The sequence below is a fragment of the Bos indicus genome, chromosome 4, assembly GCF_029378745.1.
Source record: "Bos indicus isolate NIAB-ARS_2022 breed Sahiwal x Tharparkar chromosome 4, NIAB-ARS_B.indTharparkar_mat_pri_1.0, whole genome shotgun sequence".
NCBI lineage: Eukaryota > Metazoa > Chordata > Mammalia > Artiodactyla > Bovidae > Bos > Bos indicus.
The window spans coordinates 9,814,744-9,833,871 of record NC_091763.1 but is presented as its reverse complement, the minus strand read 5'-3'; the positions used below and the strand labels follow the sequence as shown (position 1 = coordinate 9,833,871).

At 39.9% G+C, this 19,128-nt stretch overlaps 1 protein-coding gene across 1 annotated transcript; it reads left to right on the top strand.

Moving 5' to 3' along the window:
* Positions 1 to 470: 470 nt before the first annotated feature.
* CYP51A1 (cytochrome P450 family 51 subfamily A member 1) lies at positions 471 to 17,424 on the top strand. The gene is made up of 10 exons (XM_019959658.2): positions 471 to 782; positions 2,601 to 2,699; positions 5,348 to 5,524; positions 6,748 to 6,874; positions 8,501 to 8,675; positions 9,557 to 9,676; positions 10,070 to 10,265; positions 11,658 to 11,753; positions 12,553 to 12,721; positions 16,124 to 17,424. Exons 1-10 carry the CDS (start codon positions 612 to 614, stop codon positions 16,300 to 16,302), a joined length of 1,509 nt encoding a protein of 502 aa, XP_019815217.1. The 5' UTR covers positions 471 to 611; the 3' UTR covers positions 16,303 to 17,424.
* The last annotated feature ends 1,704 nt before the right edge of the window (positions 17,425 to 19,128 follow it).

Sequence of the window (19,128 nt, the reverse complement as noted above, 5' to 3'; positions counted from 1 at the left end):
CCCGAACGGGTTCAGGTGCGGCGCCTTTCAGAGCCCAGGAAGGGGGCGGCGCCCCAGCCACCCGCCCTGCTGACGCCACATAAGCCGAGATCACCTCAGCCGCGCGCGGTGCAATCACCGAACGCGCGCCGCCGCTGCCGGCACGCCGCAACCCTAGCCCTGAAATCCTTCCGCCCGTCCCATTACAGTGTTGTGTGCTGGCGCCCCGCACCCAGGACACACAGGCTCGGGTGGCCCGCGATTCTTAGGGGTGACCTCCTCTTAAGCCTATGTTTCTCTTCTGTCTCTGCACTCCCCGTGCCACAGGTGCAGCCTGCTTCTTCAGGGCCTCTCTCTCTCGGCGCAAGGAGACTTCGGTATTGGGATGCTTTTAAGGGGCGTGGCCAGAGGCAGGTCCCGCCCTATTCTGTGACGTATAGGGTGGTGTGCGAAAGAGGCGGAGTTATAGTGGGTGGGGGGTGGGGCTGGTCTTAGTAGGAGACCTGCTGGCCCGGCCACCTCCTAACACCCATCTGCCAGCTTCTGTTCCTCGGTGGATTCGGAGGAGCCGCGGCGACCTCGGCCTCCAACGTCTCTGGCAAATTGACGCGGGGGTGGCGGCCGGGATAGTGATGCTGGACTTACTGCAGGCGGGCGGGTCAGTGCTGGGGCAGGCGATGGAGCAAGTAACGGGCGGCAACCTCGCATCCATGCTGCTCATCGCCTGCGCCTTCACGCTTAGTCTGGTCTACCTGTTCCGCCTCGCGGTTGGCCACCTGGCCCCACCACTGCCGACTGGGGCGGTACGTGCACCCCTGGGGGTTCTGGTGGAGGGGACGCTGAGACCAGGGCGACCGAAGAGCTAGCGAGGGGCTGGCACCGCTGTGGTGCCGGGAAGTGGCGGCGGGCACGCTGGAGGCTGGAGCTGGGAGGGAGTCGAGAGGCAGCAGCCCCGATTCTGGTTGCACGGGCGGTCGAGACTGCCCTGACCTTGCTGAGCTTGGTGCTGGGTGCCCTGGTGTCGGTCGCGTGCCTCGTCCTCGTTGGGGTCGTGTTTGCCGCGACTGTGGTCTTAGTGATGCCTCTGTTGACCGAGGCACTATCGGTAGCCCTAATGGCCAGGGTCGGGGTGGCGGCTGTGGCCCTGAGCGTCCGGATGACGGTACTGGCCGCCGTAAGGGGTGTTTCAGCCCTGGTGGGGGCCCTGTTGGTGATGTTTGGGGCAGCTTCGGCCCTGGTGGTCGTCATCCTAGGTGGCTACCCTTGAGTGGTTCAGTGTTCTATGGGCTGTGTCGTTACCCCCAGTGCCGATTTTACATCACTATGGAGAGGAATGTGTTTAGTTTGGTAGAGTGAGCGTCATGAGTGTTGCAGGGACCTTCCTATGATGCTAATAAAATATCAGATTCTCTAACTTAGAGCCTTTACTGACCACTGGCTTCTATTTCCCAAATATATGTGATGAATGCGTTTTAGCCAAACCAAGTAGCATTGACAATAGAATACATTTTTTACTGACAGTGGAAATCACAAGTTTTTTTTTTTTTTTTGACGAAGTAGTTTTTAAATGATTTTTGTTTGACCTCTAACAGGCACGAGGCAGTTTTTTTCCCCCTCCATGTGTGGTGTTTTTGAGGAAGTGTTATCTTTGGAAAGACAACTGTAGTATTTTAAGATTGTTGCTACTATTGTCCAAAGAGTGAGTTTGTAGAGCTCCTTTCTCTTTGAGACTACGAAGGATATGAGGACTATTGTCCTTTTTCATAACTGCACGTTTGATTTCAGGAGACTTGATGCTGTAATCTGTGAGTCTCATTTTGGGGCATCTGAAGTACATTTTAAGCCAGCGTGGTCAGTGGTTCAGTCCTGTCAGACTCTGTAACCCCATGGACTATAGCCTGCCTGGCTCCTCTGTCCATGGAATTCTCCAGGCAAGAATACTGGAGTGGGTTGTCATTTCCTCCAGGTGATCTTCCCACCCAGAACCTATGTCTCCTGCTTTGGCAGGTTGACTCTTTACCATTGAGCCATCTGGGAAGCCCAGAAGTACCTTTTATAGTGAGTGCTAAAATGTTCCTGCTAGAACTGATTTTCTCTCTCATTAAAATCAGTGGATCTAGATCATTCCTTGAGAGAAGCATGATAATGTGTTCTGTTGACCGTAATGAGGAATGTAACATCTTAAACATTTCCCTTCTTTCCCTCAAGTTACTCTGTTTTTTTCCCATTGTGGGACTAAAGATTTAGGCAAGATTTGGGGACTAAAACTGTGAGTGGTAGTAGAAATAAGTGCTCAAGAAACCATAGTTTGAGTTTAGTTTTTTTTTTTTTTTTTACTTATGGTTAGGAAAGTTGCCTAGAGCCTAATTGCAGTACTGTGATGTTTGGTCATTTATCTTATACCAGGTTTTGAGTTTCTCTTCTTTTTCCCAAAGCTGCTCGGTCTAAGGTATTTGCGATTTACTTGTTGTGAAGTTACTTTTGGTGCTTCATCTTTTGGTAACTTCTTAATATTAAGGACACGTTTCTTTCTTTCTTTCTTTTTGAATTGTGAAACTAAACTGAATGTCTTATAATAGGAAATGTAAACTCGAAGTTTTTTTGTTTGTTTTCTTTTGCAGAAAAGTCCACCATACATTGTCTCTCCAATTCCATTCCTTGGACATGCTATAGCATTTGGGAAAAGTCCAATTGAATTCCTAGAAGATGCATATGAGAAGGTAAGTGTTACAAATCATTAAAGGAAAAGAAATTAGTGCTTTTCCAATTTTCTTTTAAATGGTGGAATATTAAAAAAAATGTAATCTTATGCTTATCCCTAGTACAGGTAACAGATAAAATTGGAGTTTTTCTGGATTAAGAGCTGGAGGGGTCTTAGAGACCCTGTTATGTTCTCCTTTGTTCTAGGATTATCTCTGAGGAAATTTAGTTCTGGCAACTATGGTTTAAAAACCACTGGCCTCAATTTTGTATTCACTGATCACAGTTAACATGGATACTATTAATAATTGACCCTTTTTTTTTAACCATGCATCTGTGGAATTTTCTAAGCCCCTCGCATGTCCCTCCCCCTCCAGCAAGTTTCTGTACTTAGTCTCTGTTTCCACACCTCCTCACTTACTCTTTAGTCCACTCTAGTCTGTCTTTCAACCCCTTCACTAATGAGCACCATGTCCTAACGTAATGAACTTAGCTGTATTTGTCAATGATGACCACTCCCACCTTAGCTGTGGCTTCTCTCACTTTTTCTTCTGCTTCTGTGAATGCTGCTTTCCTAACTCATTTGTGGGCTCACGCTTGGCCATTTACTGTTGGGATTCACTGAGGTTTGGTCCTTGGCCTTTATTCTTTCCTACCTGATCTTGTCCCTACCTGCAGCTTCAGTTTTTAGCCACATGAAGTGAGAGTGTGAAAGTGTTAGTCTCTCAGTTCTGTCTGACTCTTTGTGACCCCGTGGACTGTAACCCACCAGCTTCCTCTGTCCATGGAATTACCCAGGCAAGAATACTGGAGTGGGTTGCCATTCCCTTCTCCAGGGGATCTTCCCAACCCAGGGGTTGAACCGCATCTCCTGCATTGCAGGTGGATTCTTTACCTCTGCACCACCTGGAAAGCCCAGCCAGATGTAAATGACACCCAAATTAAAGTCTCTGGTTCAGGTCTCTTCTTGGGCTTCAGACCTGGATATTCACCTCCCACATTATTTTTTCTTGGTTGTCCAAAGTCATCTGAAATCAAACATTTAAAAAATCTGACCCTTTGATTTTTCTCTGTCTAATCCTGATGGTCCTTTCTGTTCACCTTCCTCATCATTGTTCTGCCAGTTTTGCAGTGTACCAGGAGCCTAGGATTCACTCTTGATACTTCCTGCTCCATCCATCAATTCATTCCCAAGCCTGCAGATTTTCTCTTCAAAATAATTCCATATCCTTCTGCTTCTGTCTCCACTGCCTCTCCATTACATTGTCCCGAGTGCTCATCATCAGGTTCCTGTAACAGGCTCGCTGGTCGTCTGGCTTTCCTTCAGCTCCTATCCCTCCCTCCTCTCCATCCAGGAGCCAGAGGGATCTTTCTTTTAAAATATGCACAGATTAGTATCTCTCCCATGCAGTTTAAGACCTTCCATCTCATTCCGTTGCTTGCAAGGATACAACTCCCTGAATGTGGCTGATAAGGCTCTGTATGGCCCCACTAGATAGACTCAACCCTCATCACATCCTTACCTTCTCTTTTACCTTTAGAACTCTGCGCATGCTCTGCCATCAGGCTAACTACTACCCCTACCATGCTTTAGGTCTCAGCTCTGGTGTCTTTTTCTCTTTTTAGTCCCTTTTATCAGTTCTCTCATCGAAGAGTTGCTTTCCTTTGTCTAGTACTTGTCACATTTGTAATTTTACATTTGTTAATGCACTTATTCAATTGAGTTGCATCTATTTAAATAGACTGGAGTTTCTTGAGTCAGAGATAGTATTTTTGTTCATGACTGTATCCCCAGTAACTGAAATCTTTAATAGTAATCAGAAAACTGCAAAGCAAAGCATTTAGCACCTAACCAGATTAACAAAAAAATTAAAAATGAGATCATTCAGTGTTGCTAAGATAGTGGTAAGACTCATTTGTTGTTGCTAAGTCACTTTGGTCGTGTCCGACTCTGTGTGACCCCATAGACAGCAGCCCAGCAGGCTCCCCCATCCCTGGGATTCTCCAGGCAAGAACAGTGGAGTGGGTTGCCATTTTCTTCTCCAATGCATGAAAGTGAAAAGTGAAAGGGAAATCGCTCAGTCGTGTCTGACTCTTCGCAACCCCATGGGCTGCAGCCCACCAGGCTCCTCTGTCCGTGGGATTTTCCAGGCAAGAGTACTGGAATGGGGTGCCATCTAACATAACAGCTATGGAAAGTCACTAATTAAAAACTAGGTGGTAAGACTCATAACTAAATAAAATTCTGGTATCTCCACATAGCAATAATTTTAGGAAAGGTCATATTCTTTGGCTACTCCTGTAAAGTTACTTTTAATCAAAGGGAAAAAATATCTATATTCTCAGAGATATTCATTACATAATTGTCTATAATAAATAAAAAATGGACACATCAACCATAGAAAGAACAGTTAATATGATGTCTGTGAAAGATAGAAAATATTTTCAATATAAGGAGTGAAAAAAGCAGAATAGAAAGTTTTATTTACATTTTATTTGGAACTGGATGAACATAATTATACATTTGGACAAAGACAGGGGGAAGAATTGCATTAAGGTTTGTGAATGTTTTGATCTTCAACAATGTATTATTTTATTATTTAAGATGAGTGTCTTAGCGCTTGCAGATTTTTTGGTAACATCACTGTGGGTACTTTTCTCTCTTCAGTATGGACCTGTATTTAGTTTTACCATGGTGGGAAAGACGTTTACCTACCTGCTGGGGAGTGAGGCTGCTGCACTGCTTTTTAATAGTAAAAATGAAGACTTGAATGCCGAGGAAGTCTACAGTCGTCTGACGACACCTGTGTTTGGGAAGGGAGTTGCCTATGATGTGCCTAATACAGTAGGTGACGTGGTTAGCTTGAAGAAAGACAAATCTGCACTATACAATTTATAGCTAGTAGTGTAAGCTGTATTGCTAAAGTAGAGAAGAGATTATTCCTTGCCTCAAAACTCTGAAGAATCAGGAGGCACTTATAAGAAGGAAAACCCAGGGTAGCTGACAGAGAATGGGTATTTTGCTTTATAGCTGCTGGTGTGGACTAAACAAACAATTTTAAAGGGCTGCCTGTGCAAAGCAATATTAATAGAATCAATGAGAACTTAGCGTGTTAGCATTTGATTTGAGGTAGTAAGAAGGAAAAACTCATTTCATTAGAAGGGCGTCCTATTAATACTTTCCCACCTCCTACCTGAAATTCTAGGATGAGAGTTCTTCTGAGCTAGATGTTGTTGGTTTTAGAAGTTTGTGTGATTTCTTTGCTCCCCCGAAGGCAAATATTTAAGTACTGCAACTTGGTATAAAATGCATTCAATAATTAGCTTAATTACTTGGTGCAGGCTCTGGCTATCAATGTACCATGCATTACCCAGTACTCTAGTGTAGCAGCTAAGAATTGACATTCAGTGTTGCTTCTGGGGATTGAGGAGGTATGGAGGAATGAACAGCTCTCCTTAAGACCAAAAGCGAAAGCCTAGGTTAATCCCTCTGGTTGGATATATAAAATACATAAAAAATATAAAATAAACCAGAGGGTTTATTTTAGAACTTCCCCAAAGGGTTTATTGTCTTAGTGTGAATTTATTCCCACTGTATTACATTCTAATTAAACTTTTGGAAGATAGTGTGAGTGAGGAATGATATTTGTTTGGGAATAAATGGTAGAATATGTGAAAGAGGATAAAAATATTAGCAAAGCATAATGGACCTTTGGGAGATTGTGTTGGCATCTGGGTTGGGTTGGAAGACTAGAATATAATGGAATAGGAGGAGGCAGCCTTGGAGTCAAGAGTGGGGAAAGCATGTATGTATTAGGAAGGAAGGCCAGAAGTGGGGTTCCTAATTTATCATTTGAATTGGACCTGCATAGCATGTGTCTACTACATATTACTTCAGATATATTCATGAAGTTTTATCTGGTGTGGTGAAGAAAATTATTTTCTCTTTAATTTCAGTTTTTTGGAAGACTGCTTTCTTTGTGTATTAAAGAGTTATAATAACCCAAATGAGTCTCATGGTAAAACAGAACTGCGTTTTAATACTTGTATACCCTTAATATTTTGAAGGTTTTCTTGGAGCAGAAGAAAATGTTGAAAAGTGGTCTTAACATAGCCCACTTTAGACAGCACGTGTCTATAATTGAAAAAGAAACAAAAGAATACTTTAAAAGTTGGGGAGAAAGTGGAGAAAAAAGTAAGCACAATGTTTTGGTTTTTCATTTGTCCTAATATGTCTACTTTTCTGTGACTAGAAATTTTAACAATGTGTGTGTGTATGTGTGTGTAAAGAGCAAACTACAGCACGTGTAAAACCACCTTGGATGCATGCATGCCGAATCGCTTCAGTCGTGTCCGACTCTTTGCCACCCTGTGGACTGTAGCCCACCAGGCTCCTCTGTCCAAGTGATTCTCCAGGCAAGAACACTGGAGTGGGTTGCCATGCCCTCTTCCGGGGGATCTTCCTGATCCATGGATTGAATCCACACCTATTAATGTCTCCTGCATTGGCAGGCAGGCTCTTTACCACTCATGCTACCTGGGAAGCAAATCCACCTTATATTTAATGAAATGAACACGTTATGGAGTTAAAAGACTTGAGCGGAAGTAATTATTGTTGCTCACTTAGCAAAATCTTAAAATATTTTAATTAATGTGCATATTGTTTAGCTCAATTACATAAAAATGATTCATGATTGAATTTTGAAATAAACCAAATGTAAAACTTACATTCAAAGTCATTTTAAGATAATATATAAAATAAAAAATTTGCCCTCCATGTCAGCAACTTGAAGTCTAAAAGATTATATATGTAATACATTATTTTTCTAATGTTGTATGGGAATGATTTATTTCAACAAAAATGTAAGTTTAAATACATAAGCTTGCTGTACTACCAAAAGAGCGATTTTAGCTGTTCCCAATAGAAATTAAAAAAACAACGTTATTATGTACTTTCTTGCATTATGTAGGGAATATATTGAATGTAACATAACTTTCTTTGGACTCTGTGAATCCAGTTTTTATACTGGATTGCAATTAAGTGTTGCCATCGAAACCATTGCCATAGCCCTAGCAGGAAGCAACATCTGTCTACAGGGCAGTAAGACTACTATGTAGGTCATCACATTCTAGATCTAGTCTTCAGCTTCTATAAAAGGTCCAGGAACCTGGTTGTATTTAACAGACCTAAATTTTATGTGACATACTTGCTATTCTATGAGAAGCTGATGTATAAATGAGAATGCTAACTGAGTAAGTACAAGTGAGATGCAATTATGGGACAAAGAACAGCATAATATTTGCTGCACTTCTCTTTATTGGCAGTCTAACTGGAAAGCCAAATGACAACTAGAAGTTCGTTTGGTGAGCATGGAATCAAAGAACAGGATATCGACTGGGTAATTGTGGCTTTTACAGTGTCATCCAGGTGTGCTTACTTGATGCATCCGTCTCTAATGTTTGCATATACAAGATGGTGATTAGTTTTCTTTTAAGACTTTTTCAAGACTTCAGTTTTTTTTTTTTCCCACTTATTAATTTCCCACTTTTATCTTTTTGAGATGAAGGGCTCATGAGTCTGAGTGAGGTTTTAGTTACCTCCGTGGCATCTATCTTGGCTATCCAAAGAGGTGGGCTGCCTTTGGTTTCTCTTTATTGTAGCCTATCTATAGGCATTTTTCGATGGTGTGAAAAGGATCTTGTTGGTTAACGAGTTAAATTTTTATTCTCATTTCCTTCATAGTACTTTTGCGTCTCTAAGAAAACAACATTTCAAAAGAATTTTGGGCAATAGTAATGGGAATGATCTTTTTCCCTCTAGATTTGTTTGAAGCTCTTTCTGAGCTCATCATTTTAACAGCCAGCCATTGTTTACATGGAAAGGAAATCAGAAGTCAACTCAACGAGAAGGTGGCACAACTGTATGCGGATTTGGATGGAGGTTTTAGCCATGCAGCCTGGCTTTTGCCAGGCTGGCTCCCTCTGCCTAGTTTCAGGTATGGACGAAGAGACGATGCTCGGTCATTTCACTGTGTGTTTAATTACCGTACTATTGGTTTGCTTTGCATTAACAAAAATAAAAATTAAATATAGAAGCAAATTGGGGGAGGTTATGAGCCTCCCTTCTTCTGTAAGAATTCAACATTTTTTTTACATAGTGAGCTCATTTAAGGTTAAGTTTCAGTTTTAGAAAGGTTGATTTGACTGTCCTGATATTTTAAAACCCACATGTCCCACATATTCCTTGTACTCCGGGAAGTTCTTGAACTCTACCTAGAAGTGATGCAGCTTTCTAGGCACTTGAAAGTATTTGACTAATTTGTAGTTTATTGTGAAGTTTCTGTGTTTTGAAGTATCCATACCTTTCTTTGTCTCCTTGTCAGCCTGTTGTGATCTCCTTAAGAGCAAGGATCATCTGTGATACAGAGAAACACTGCTCACGGGACTTGACATGTAGCTTAGTGTTTTGCCTATTAGTAACCTTCACTGATTCATTTCTGTTCAAGTGAGGAATGGGAGTTACTCAAATTTGAAATCCTATAGAAGAACCAGAGTGAGTCTGTCCACTTCAAGAATTAACTTGCTTAAAATTGGAATTTCCTGTTAATATAAAGGTGTATTTCTGCTTTCTTTTAAAATGGAAAATGGTTGTAAAGGAGTAATCATTTGAGTTTTCAGTTACAACATAGGTACTGTGTTCAGAATCAGGGATAAGTATGTTATAACACATTTCCTGTCCTTAAGGACCTTAGAAATTCCTAACAATATAAGATTTTCATGGATTCTTTTTTTTTTTCCTCTTGGTTCTGAGTTTTGTCAATTGATGCCTGAAAGTATTGCTTACTTTTTAAAAGTTATCTTCATGTTTGAATTACAGACGCAGGGACAGAGCTCATCGGGAGATCAAGAATATTTTCTACAAGGCAATCCAGAAACGCAGAGAGTCAGGAGAAAAAATTGATGACATTCTCCAAACTTTACTAGAGTCTACTTACAAGTAAGAGCTCTTCAGATCACATATTAAACGAAGCAGGAAATTCCACATTAAAAGCATAGTTAAATATTATGTACATTTAAAAAGTAAAAATACTGGCAAAAATTAGTAGATATGACCTTTGAATTTCTTAAATGGATGAGACATAAATTACTGGGATCCTGTGCCTTACTGGAATTTAGTACTGTGGATGTGAAAAGTTTGCTAGTAAACTGCAATGAAGTCTTTGTAATCAATGTCATATTTTTTATTGGCCTCTCTTCTCTAAAGGGGAAAAAAAAATTTGGACTTGTGATGGGTAAATGCAAGAGAAGAAATGAACTAATTTTTATGTAAAGGTTGGGGCATGAAGTGCACCTGCAAATGTTAAATTTGTGTGTGTGGTCCATTCTGTAGGGATGGGCGTCCTCTGACGGATGATGAAGTAGCAGGCATGCTTATTGGACTGCTCTTGGCAGGGCAGCATACTTCTTCAACTACCAGTGCCTGGATGGGCTTCTTTTTGGCCAGAGACAAAACACTTCAAGAAAAATGTTTCTTAGAACAGAAAACAGTCTGTGGTGAGAATCTGCCTCCTCTGACTTATGACCAGGTTTGTGGGATTTTCAGTTCCATTGCTGCTTATGATACTGAGTGTGTGTGGCTGATTGTTAAAGGGGACAATTTGGGATCTTCTATATACTATAGATTAAATTGATTATGTTTAGAAAATTCATCATAGCCTCCCCTGAAATGTCCTAATCCTAGATCTGTTTGCTGGTATTTTGTTGAGGACTTTTGGACAATATTCACAGGGGATAGTGGGCTATAGTTTTATTGTTATGTATTTGACAGATTTTGGTGTCAGGGTATATTATTGGTTCTCAGAGAAGGAGTTTGGAAGTGTTCCCTCCTCTTTTTCCTTTTAGGAAGGCTTTGTGAAGGACTGGTATTACTGCTTTCTTAAATGTCTGGTAGTATTAACCAGTGAAGCCATCTAGGCCTGTGCTTTCTTTGTGGGTAGTTTTTGATTACTAATTCAATGTCTTCACTTTTTACAAATCTGTTCAATTTCTTTTTGAGTCAGTTTTTGGCAGTTTGTGTCTTTCTAGGAATTTGTTTCATCTAGGTTATCTAATTTGTTGGCAAACAGTTGAAGTATTCTCTTGTCATTCTTTTCTATTAGGTCAATAGTGATGTCTCCTTTTAATTCCTGATTTTAGTAATTTTTAAAGTGATAGCTAATTACATAATTAATCCACCTATTAAAGTATATAATCTACTGGTTTTTAAAAGTATTTTCAGAATTGTGAAACCATCATCAGAGTTTCATTTGAAAATGTTTACACCACTTCCAAAAGAGGGCCATGAGCAGTCCATTTCCCCTGCCTCTAGCAACCACTAATCTATATTTTGTCTCTTTGTATTTGCCTATTTGGACATTTCATATGAATGGGATCATACAGTATGTGGTCTCTTGTGACTAGCTTCTTTCAGTTAGCATGTTTTCAAGATTAATCCATGTTGTAGCATATATCAGTACTTTAGAGGACAGCCTAGCATCAGGAGAGTTTGCTTACGTGCCATTTGGAGCTGGTAAGATGATTACACTTCATATTTGAATAGTTTGTTCTGGTAACATATTTGTTACCGTATTTGTAGCCATCGTGTGGCTATACCACTTTTATTAACCTCTTCATCAGTTGATTGACATTTGGATTGTTTCCACCTTTAGGATACTATGAATAATGCTGCTATAAACATTTGTGTACAGGTTTTGAAAAAGCTGAAATTGATGATTTTTGCTAATGTTTTCATGTTTTCGATGGGTAAATTTTTGCAGGTCCTTACCATGCCATTCGTCAGAGTGATCTGTTATCATGCCTTTTTCTTTGCTGACCATGGACAGTAATAAAACTTTTTATTCAGCTACTCTGAACTTGTTTGTATCCTCTTGCGGTATGCTTAAATGTTTGTAAAACCTGGAAAAATTTTCTCTTTTTAGCTCAAGGATCTCAATTTACTTGATCGCTGTATAAAAGAAACATTAAGACTTCGACCTCCTATAATGACCATGATGAGACTGGCCAAAACTCCTCTGGTGAGTCTCCTGGCTAGAGCTTTTCCTCTGTGGCCCCAAGTTGTATTTATCAAAAAGAAATAGTGTAATATCAAAGAGAATTTTTAAAAACGTAGAATAATCACTTGTAAATAATTTTCAATTTTACCTATTCTAGATATATAGATATTTTTACATAATTGCAGACAGTATACATGCTCACCCGATCTCCCTACAATTAGGGCTTTTACAATGGAAGTGTGTTTTGTCCTTGTTTTTTTAAAATAACATATATGTTGTTATAAGTAATTGTAACTGTGGAACTGTGTAAATTGGATTGTGAAAGGCTTCTTGAAATCCCATCCCCAGCCCCATGGCATTATGGTTTTTTAAAATTTGTGTATATCCTTCCAGCCCAATGTTGTGTCATATGGAAATCATCTTAAGTTAAAATAATTTTTAATTGGCCTGTCTACTGCTGCTGCTGCTAAGTCGCTTCAGTCGTGTCCAACTCTGTGCGACCCCACGATGGCAGCCCATCAGGCTCCGCTGTCCCTGGGATTCTCCAGGCAAGAACTCTGGAGTGGGTTGCCATTTCCTTCTCCAACGCATGAAAGTGAAAAGTGAAAGTGAAGTTGCTCAGTCGTGTCCAACTCTTAGCGACCCCATGGACTGGAGCCCACCAGGCTCCTCCGTCCATGGGATTTTCCAGGCAAGGCCTGTCTACTAGCCAGTTTTAAAACATATGTATATTTCATGTATACTAGTGCTTTATTATACAATGATCTGATTATTGGGTAGAGCATTTTAAGGTTATGAAATGTGTTGCTTTCACCTGCAGACTGTGGCAGGGTACACCATTCCTCCAGGACACCAGGTGTGTGTGTCTCCTACTGTCAATCAGAGACTTAAAGACTCATGGGTAGAGCGTCTGGACTTCAATCCTGACCGCTACTTAGAGGACAGCCCAGCATCAGGAGAGAAGTTTGCTTACGTGCCATTTGGAGCTGGTAAGATGATTACACTTCATATTTTAATAGTTCTGGTAACATATTTGTTAAATAATCCATGTGAATTTTATTTACAAGTATCTTCCCCTTTTCTTATGGGGACATGCCTGCAGACATTTGTTAGGAGTGTAACCTTTGCAGGTTGGAAGAAATATTTCATTTGTACTAAAGAAAATAGTTCTGTGAATCCTTATATAGTGTTCTATTGCCTTTTGTAACCCATCTAGTTTTATAGTTCTGATTTTTGTAGTCTACCCTGTTTTCCTTTATCATGCTATTTAAAGCTCTTTGTGAATTCTGTTTTAAAGAACCGTTGAAGTTAGCACACCATTTGGGCATTCAAGCTAAATATGCTGAGATAATCAGCATTTCAGAAAACAGTAATGGCACAGAAGCTTTTCTGGATTGTTAGTGAGCTTTTTGGTTCTTTGTCTATGTATTCTTATAATGTTCTTTAAATTTGGACAGTAGTCATGTATGGATGTGAGAGTTGGACTATAAAGAAAGCTGAGCGCCAAAGAATTGATGCTTTTGAACTGTGGTGTTGGAGAAGACTCTTGAGAGTCCCTTGGACTGCAACTAGATCCAACCAGTCCATCCTAAAGGAAATCAGTCCTGAATATTCATTGGAAGGACTGACGCTGAAGCTGAAACTCCAATCCTTTGGCCACCTGATGCAAGAACCAACTCATTGGAAAAGACCCTGATGCTGGGAAAGATTGAAGGCAGGAGGAGAAGGGGATGACAGAGGATGAGATGGTTGGATGGCATCACCAACTCAATGGACATGAATTTGAGTAAGCTCCGGGAGTTGGTAATGGACAGGGAGGCCTGGCATGCTGCAGTCCATGGCGTTGCAAAGAGTCAGACACGACTGAGTGACTGAAGTTTGGACAGGTAGTGCGTAAGTGTGCACACCTATGCATTTCGATTAAGATCCTAAAATAATGCAGGCTGACTGCTGTTTCTCCAGTAATTCCTCTAGTCATTGGCACTTTGTACAGATTAAACTGTATTCTACGACTTACTTGATTTTTCCAAAAAGACCATTTAAGTGCCATGACTTGTTTGTCATTGGTCACACCTTTTCCTCACATAAATCAAAGTATAAAGTCCTTTGGAAACTTTTGATCTTGATAACTATTTACTAAAGAAATTCAAAAATGGTATACCATATACATAACATAGAAGAGTCAGATTGTTCAAGCGGTTGGAAGGGGCATTAGTTATCAAGCCCAAATTCTGCCCCAAAGAGGAACCATTTCTGAACTGACACTTACCTGGCTTCTGTCTGGGGTTAGTGCAGACCCCACTGGTGAAGGGCTCAGGTCCCCCACCACTTCAGATGCCATTTACAAGTGCAGGTTGGTACCTGTTCTAACCAACTGGCTGTAAACTCGAGGTTCTCTAGACCCCTTCTTTGAGCTTCCATAATTTGTTAGAATAGCTCGCAGAACTCCAAAAAGTTTGCTTACTGACTGCTGGTTTTAGTCAGTTCAGTTCAGTCACTCTGTTGTGTCTGACTCTTCGCGACCCCATGGACTGCAGCACGCCAGGCTTCCCCATCCATCACCAACTCCTGGAGTTTACTCAAACTCATGTCCATCGAGTCAGTGATGCCATCCAATCATCTCATCCTCTGTCATCCCCTTCTCCTCCTGCCTTCAATATTTCCCAGCACCAGGGTCTTTTTGCATCAGGTGGCCAAAGTATTGGAGTTTCAGCTTCAGCATTAGTCCTTCCAATGAATATTTCAGGACTGATTTCCTTTAGGATGGACTGGTTGGATCTTCTTGCAGTCCAAGGGACTCTCAAGAGTCTTCTCCAACACCACAGTTCAAAAGCATCATTCTTCGGCGCTCAGCTTTCTTTATAGTCCAACTCTCACATCCGTACATGACTACTGGAAAAACAATAGCTTTGACTAGATGGAACTCTGTTGTCAAAGTAATGTCTCTGTTTTTTAATATGCTGCCTAGGTTGGTCATAACTTTTCTTCCAAGTAGCAAGTATCTTTTAATTTCATGGCTGTAGTCACCATCTGCAGTGATTTTGGAGCCCCCCAAAATAAAGTCTGTCACTATTTCCATTGTTTCCCCATCTGTTTGCCATGGAGTATGGGACCAGATGCCATGATCTTAGTTTTCTGAATGTTGAGCTTTAAGCCAACTTTTTCACTCTCCCTTTCACTTTCATCAAGAGGCTCTTGAGTTCCTCTTCACCTTCTGCCGTAAGGGTGGTGTCATCTGCATATCTGAGGTTATTGATATTTCTCCTGGCAATCTTGATTCCAGCTTGTGCTTCATCCAGCCCAGGGTTTCTCATGATGAACTCTGCGTATAAGTTAAATAAGCAGGATAACAATATATAGCCTTGACATACTCCTTTCCTGATTTGGAACCAGTCTGTTGTTCCATGTCCAATTCTAACTGTTGCTTCTTGACCTGCATACAGATTTCTCAGGAGGCAGGTCAGGTGGACTGCTGGTTTACTGCACAAGTATACAACTCAGGAATAGCCTGACAGAAGAGAAGCACAGAGCAAAGCAGAAGGAAGGGGTACACAGCTGCATGCCCTCTCTGGGTGTGCCACCCCACCCCCAAAAGTCACCTCATTTGCAAATTCAAGTTGTGCTTGAAGGGGGCTTGTTATGAATAACAAAAGGCTCTTTTCTTCTTTGAACTTTATTGCTCTCTTCACTTAAGAAATTCCAGTGGTTTGAGGAACTCTGTGCCAAGAATGGAAGACTAAATACATATTTATTACAAATCACATTATCAGAGGTTATGATGCCTTTAGTAATGAAGTCAGATTTGAAGTCTTAGGTCCTGCAACATGGTTCTTCTCTTTCAAGATTGCTTTGGAGATCTAGTCCTTTGCATTTCTCTCTGCATTTTAGAATCAGCTTATCAGTTTTTATATGTATATGACCCTTTACATTGTGATGTGTTGCTATTTTCAGTATATTAAATTCCTTTTCCATTATCATTTGAAATGGCATTTAAAGTTTTGATTGGCAGGTTCATATTATTAACTTTTAACTATGGGTCTCTTGGGAGAGATGTTCTGAATGTTCTAGTGTATCTCCAAACTTGATCACCACTGTGTGTTTCAAACGTTACATATATTTAACCTAGATAGATACTAGGTTTCCGGAAAAAACAATTGGAAAAATCATTGTATAATACCCCTGGTGCTGTTTCTCCTAACAGACATTAAAAATCTCTTGGGCTTTTTACGGTTACTTACATTGTTATGAAAAGAATATGTCTCTTTACTATAGTATCTGTGTATCTGTTTTTCACCTTTAATTAACCGTAGATAAACAACTTTTATTTCTCCAGACTCAAGGAGATAAGAAAGAATTTCAACCGTTATAGAAACTTCTTTTTTCTTTTATAGGGCGTCATCGTTGCATTGGGGAGAATTTTGCCTATGTTCAAATCAAGACAATTTGGTCCACTATGCTTCGTTTATATGAATTTGATCTCATTGATGGGTATTTTCCCACTGTGAATTATACAACTATGATTCACACCCCTGAAAAACCCATCATCAGATACAAACGAAGATCAAAATGAAAAGGCAGCAAGGGACTGAAATGTGAACATCACTGGAAAACGCAAAAGCGTCGAAGAGAATGAAGTTTATGAAACCACTCCCAGTATACTTGGTTTTTTGAGTTTGTAATTTTAAACAAGTTTATTTAAGCTTACGGGTTTTATGTATTCAGTGCCATCAAATCCAGTGGCATTTCAGAAATTTCCTAATAGTTTTATGATGGGTACTTCATATGCTCTCTTTAAGGAAATCAAGCTCATTAGTTTGGGGGTGAGGATCTTTGGTAACTGTCAGATTCTAAATGACACAATTTCCAGGTGTGAAGAGCATACATAGCTCTTGGCAAGAAAGTTCAGAGTATTCAGATCTTGTACTAGATCTCCAAGTACAAAAACCCAGTGAAATATCTGGAAGCCTTAGGTTATTCATTCATTTATTGGGCAGTGTATGTATATGTAAGGATGGGTGGGGAGGGAATAAACTCACATTTAAAGCCTTAGATAAAAGAGAATCCTATTGTTTTGATATGATGATATTTAGCAATGATGGAGCTATATTGTAGGAAAATATAACCTTTAAATAGCTGGAAGCACTGTCCATAGCAAACAGATTTCTGACAATGACTAATTATATTTCCTAAAAAATAATTAATACAAAAGACTGCTCGTGTGACTGGACCTAATTACTGAATATCACATATTTAACTGCCTGATAAATTTGTATCTGGGTCCACATAGTTCCATCTGTGTGGAAATCCAAAATAAAGTCCTTGAAGGATAAGTTTTGTTCTCTTTGGCCCAAGGTGATTTCCATTTCCTCTCTAGAATCTAATCAGGGGTTTTTGTGATTAGTTCTGTTAATTTAGGTTAACAAGCTTTTTTTTTTTCCTTGTTAAATACAAAACCTGACATCAGGAACTGTGGCTTTAAGACAAGGGTAATCCAGTGCAGGGTTTCTTGGGAGTGTATCTCACTGGTCAAATTCTGTGAAGCCTGTGTTCAAGAATCAACTCAAATTATAAATGGAGATGCAACTGTATATTACAGCTCTGTTTACAAGGTTAGCGGTCTCATGTTAAGCTATTTGTGAGGCAAAAATCTGTGTTGCTGAGTTTTTCACATTAAATTATCTTTGAGAATATAGTCTGTATTCATAAATTGTGAAATGTGTGGTTCGATGAGAAAAATTCAGGAATCTAGAAACTGGGATGGAAAAAAAAGTGCCATCTTTATTTGTACCAATTTCAAACCATATTTTCTTTATTCATAAATTTAAGTAACCACATTAGTATTAGCAGTATCCATGATTCTGCAAACAGAAATCAGATACTTTTCATATCACATTATAGATGTCTTATAACTTTTATCACTATGAAATTATGGTATTATAAGTCTGTTAAATCTTCTTTCTTTACTCACCACAAAAATTTTTTAAAGTTTGAGTATGTCTATATAATTGGTTCCCTTGCAATCCTATATACTGTATGTTTTTAAAAACAGTATTCTGGGGACTCCCCTGGCAGTCTAGTGTTCAAGACCTCACCTTCCAGTGCAGGGGGTGCAGGCTGGACCCCTGGTCGGGAGCTAAGTTCCCACATGCCTCGGGGCCAAAAGACCAAAACATAAACCAGAAACAACACTGTAATCAATTCACAAATATTTTAAAAATGGTCCACATCCAAAAAGCATTATTTTGAGAAGGGATCCATAGTTTAATGAGATTGCTAGAAAGGTTCATGGCACAAAAAAAACTGTGGTAAGGCTGGTTCATGTTTAGTGAATAGTTATAAGATTTAACAAAATTTAGTTTTCAACTACAGTAGACTAATTATTGAGAAGCATTAACAAGTCTGACTGTGGAGGCCTAATGTTATAAGGATGCTGATGGGGAAACAATGGGAGTGAAACTGATCAGAATACCTACTCACTCTTTTCTCATTCTCCCTTAGAGTGGAATTACCTTGAATAGAAAGCTGTGCTTAGCTAAAAAAAAGTTTTACCCATGAGCTCCCCTCTTCAACTGTTTTAGAATACATTTGTATTCTAGAACACTTTATTGGGACTTAGCTGCTAATATGGAAGATTTAGGTAATTTGAAATTTCCAAGAATGTAGATTGCCTGTTTGTCTTGGTATAAATCGTAAACTATCTAATGTTAAGACAAAACCCTCATATGGATTAATCACAAAAATACCCACTTGGGTTCTAAACGACACTGTATGTAGACTTAAAGTTGATACAAAGGCACACAGGAAGACTCTTCCTCCATGTGGGGAAAGAATAATCCCGGTAATATTTAATTCTAAAATTAGGACAACTTTCGGAATCTCTAAATCCTACATATTTGAGATAAATAATAAGGTGATATATACTACCATAGGCCAAATGCTTGTGTCTCTCCAGGTTTGTATTTTGAAAGTGAACCCCCAATTTGTTGGTATTTGAGTGGGGAAGGTGATGAGGTCAAGGGGGTGGAGCTCTCACGAGTGGGATTAGTGCCCTCATAAGAGAAACTTTAGAGATTACCCTTGCCCCTCTGCCATGTGAGGACACAGAAAATAAGTCTACGAAATTAGGAAAACAGACTCTCACCAGATAGCAAATCTGCTGGTGCTTTGATCTTGGACTTTCTAGCCTTCAGAACTGTGAGAGATAAATTTCTGTTGTTGAATAAACCACCCAGGCTATGGTATTTTGTTACAGCAGCCTGGAGAGACTAAGATAAGCACTGAAAACTAAGGCTCGTTAAAAATGAAGAAGGTTCTTTTTGGCCCCACCTTGGAGCTTGCAGGGTCTTAGTTCTTTCAGTGAAAGCATTGAGAAAAAATAAAACAACATAAAAATGGG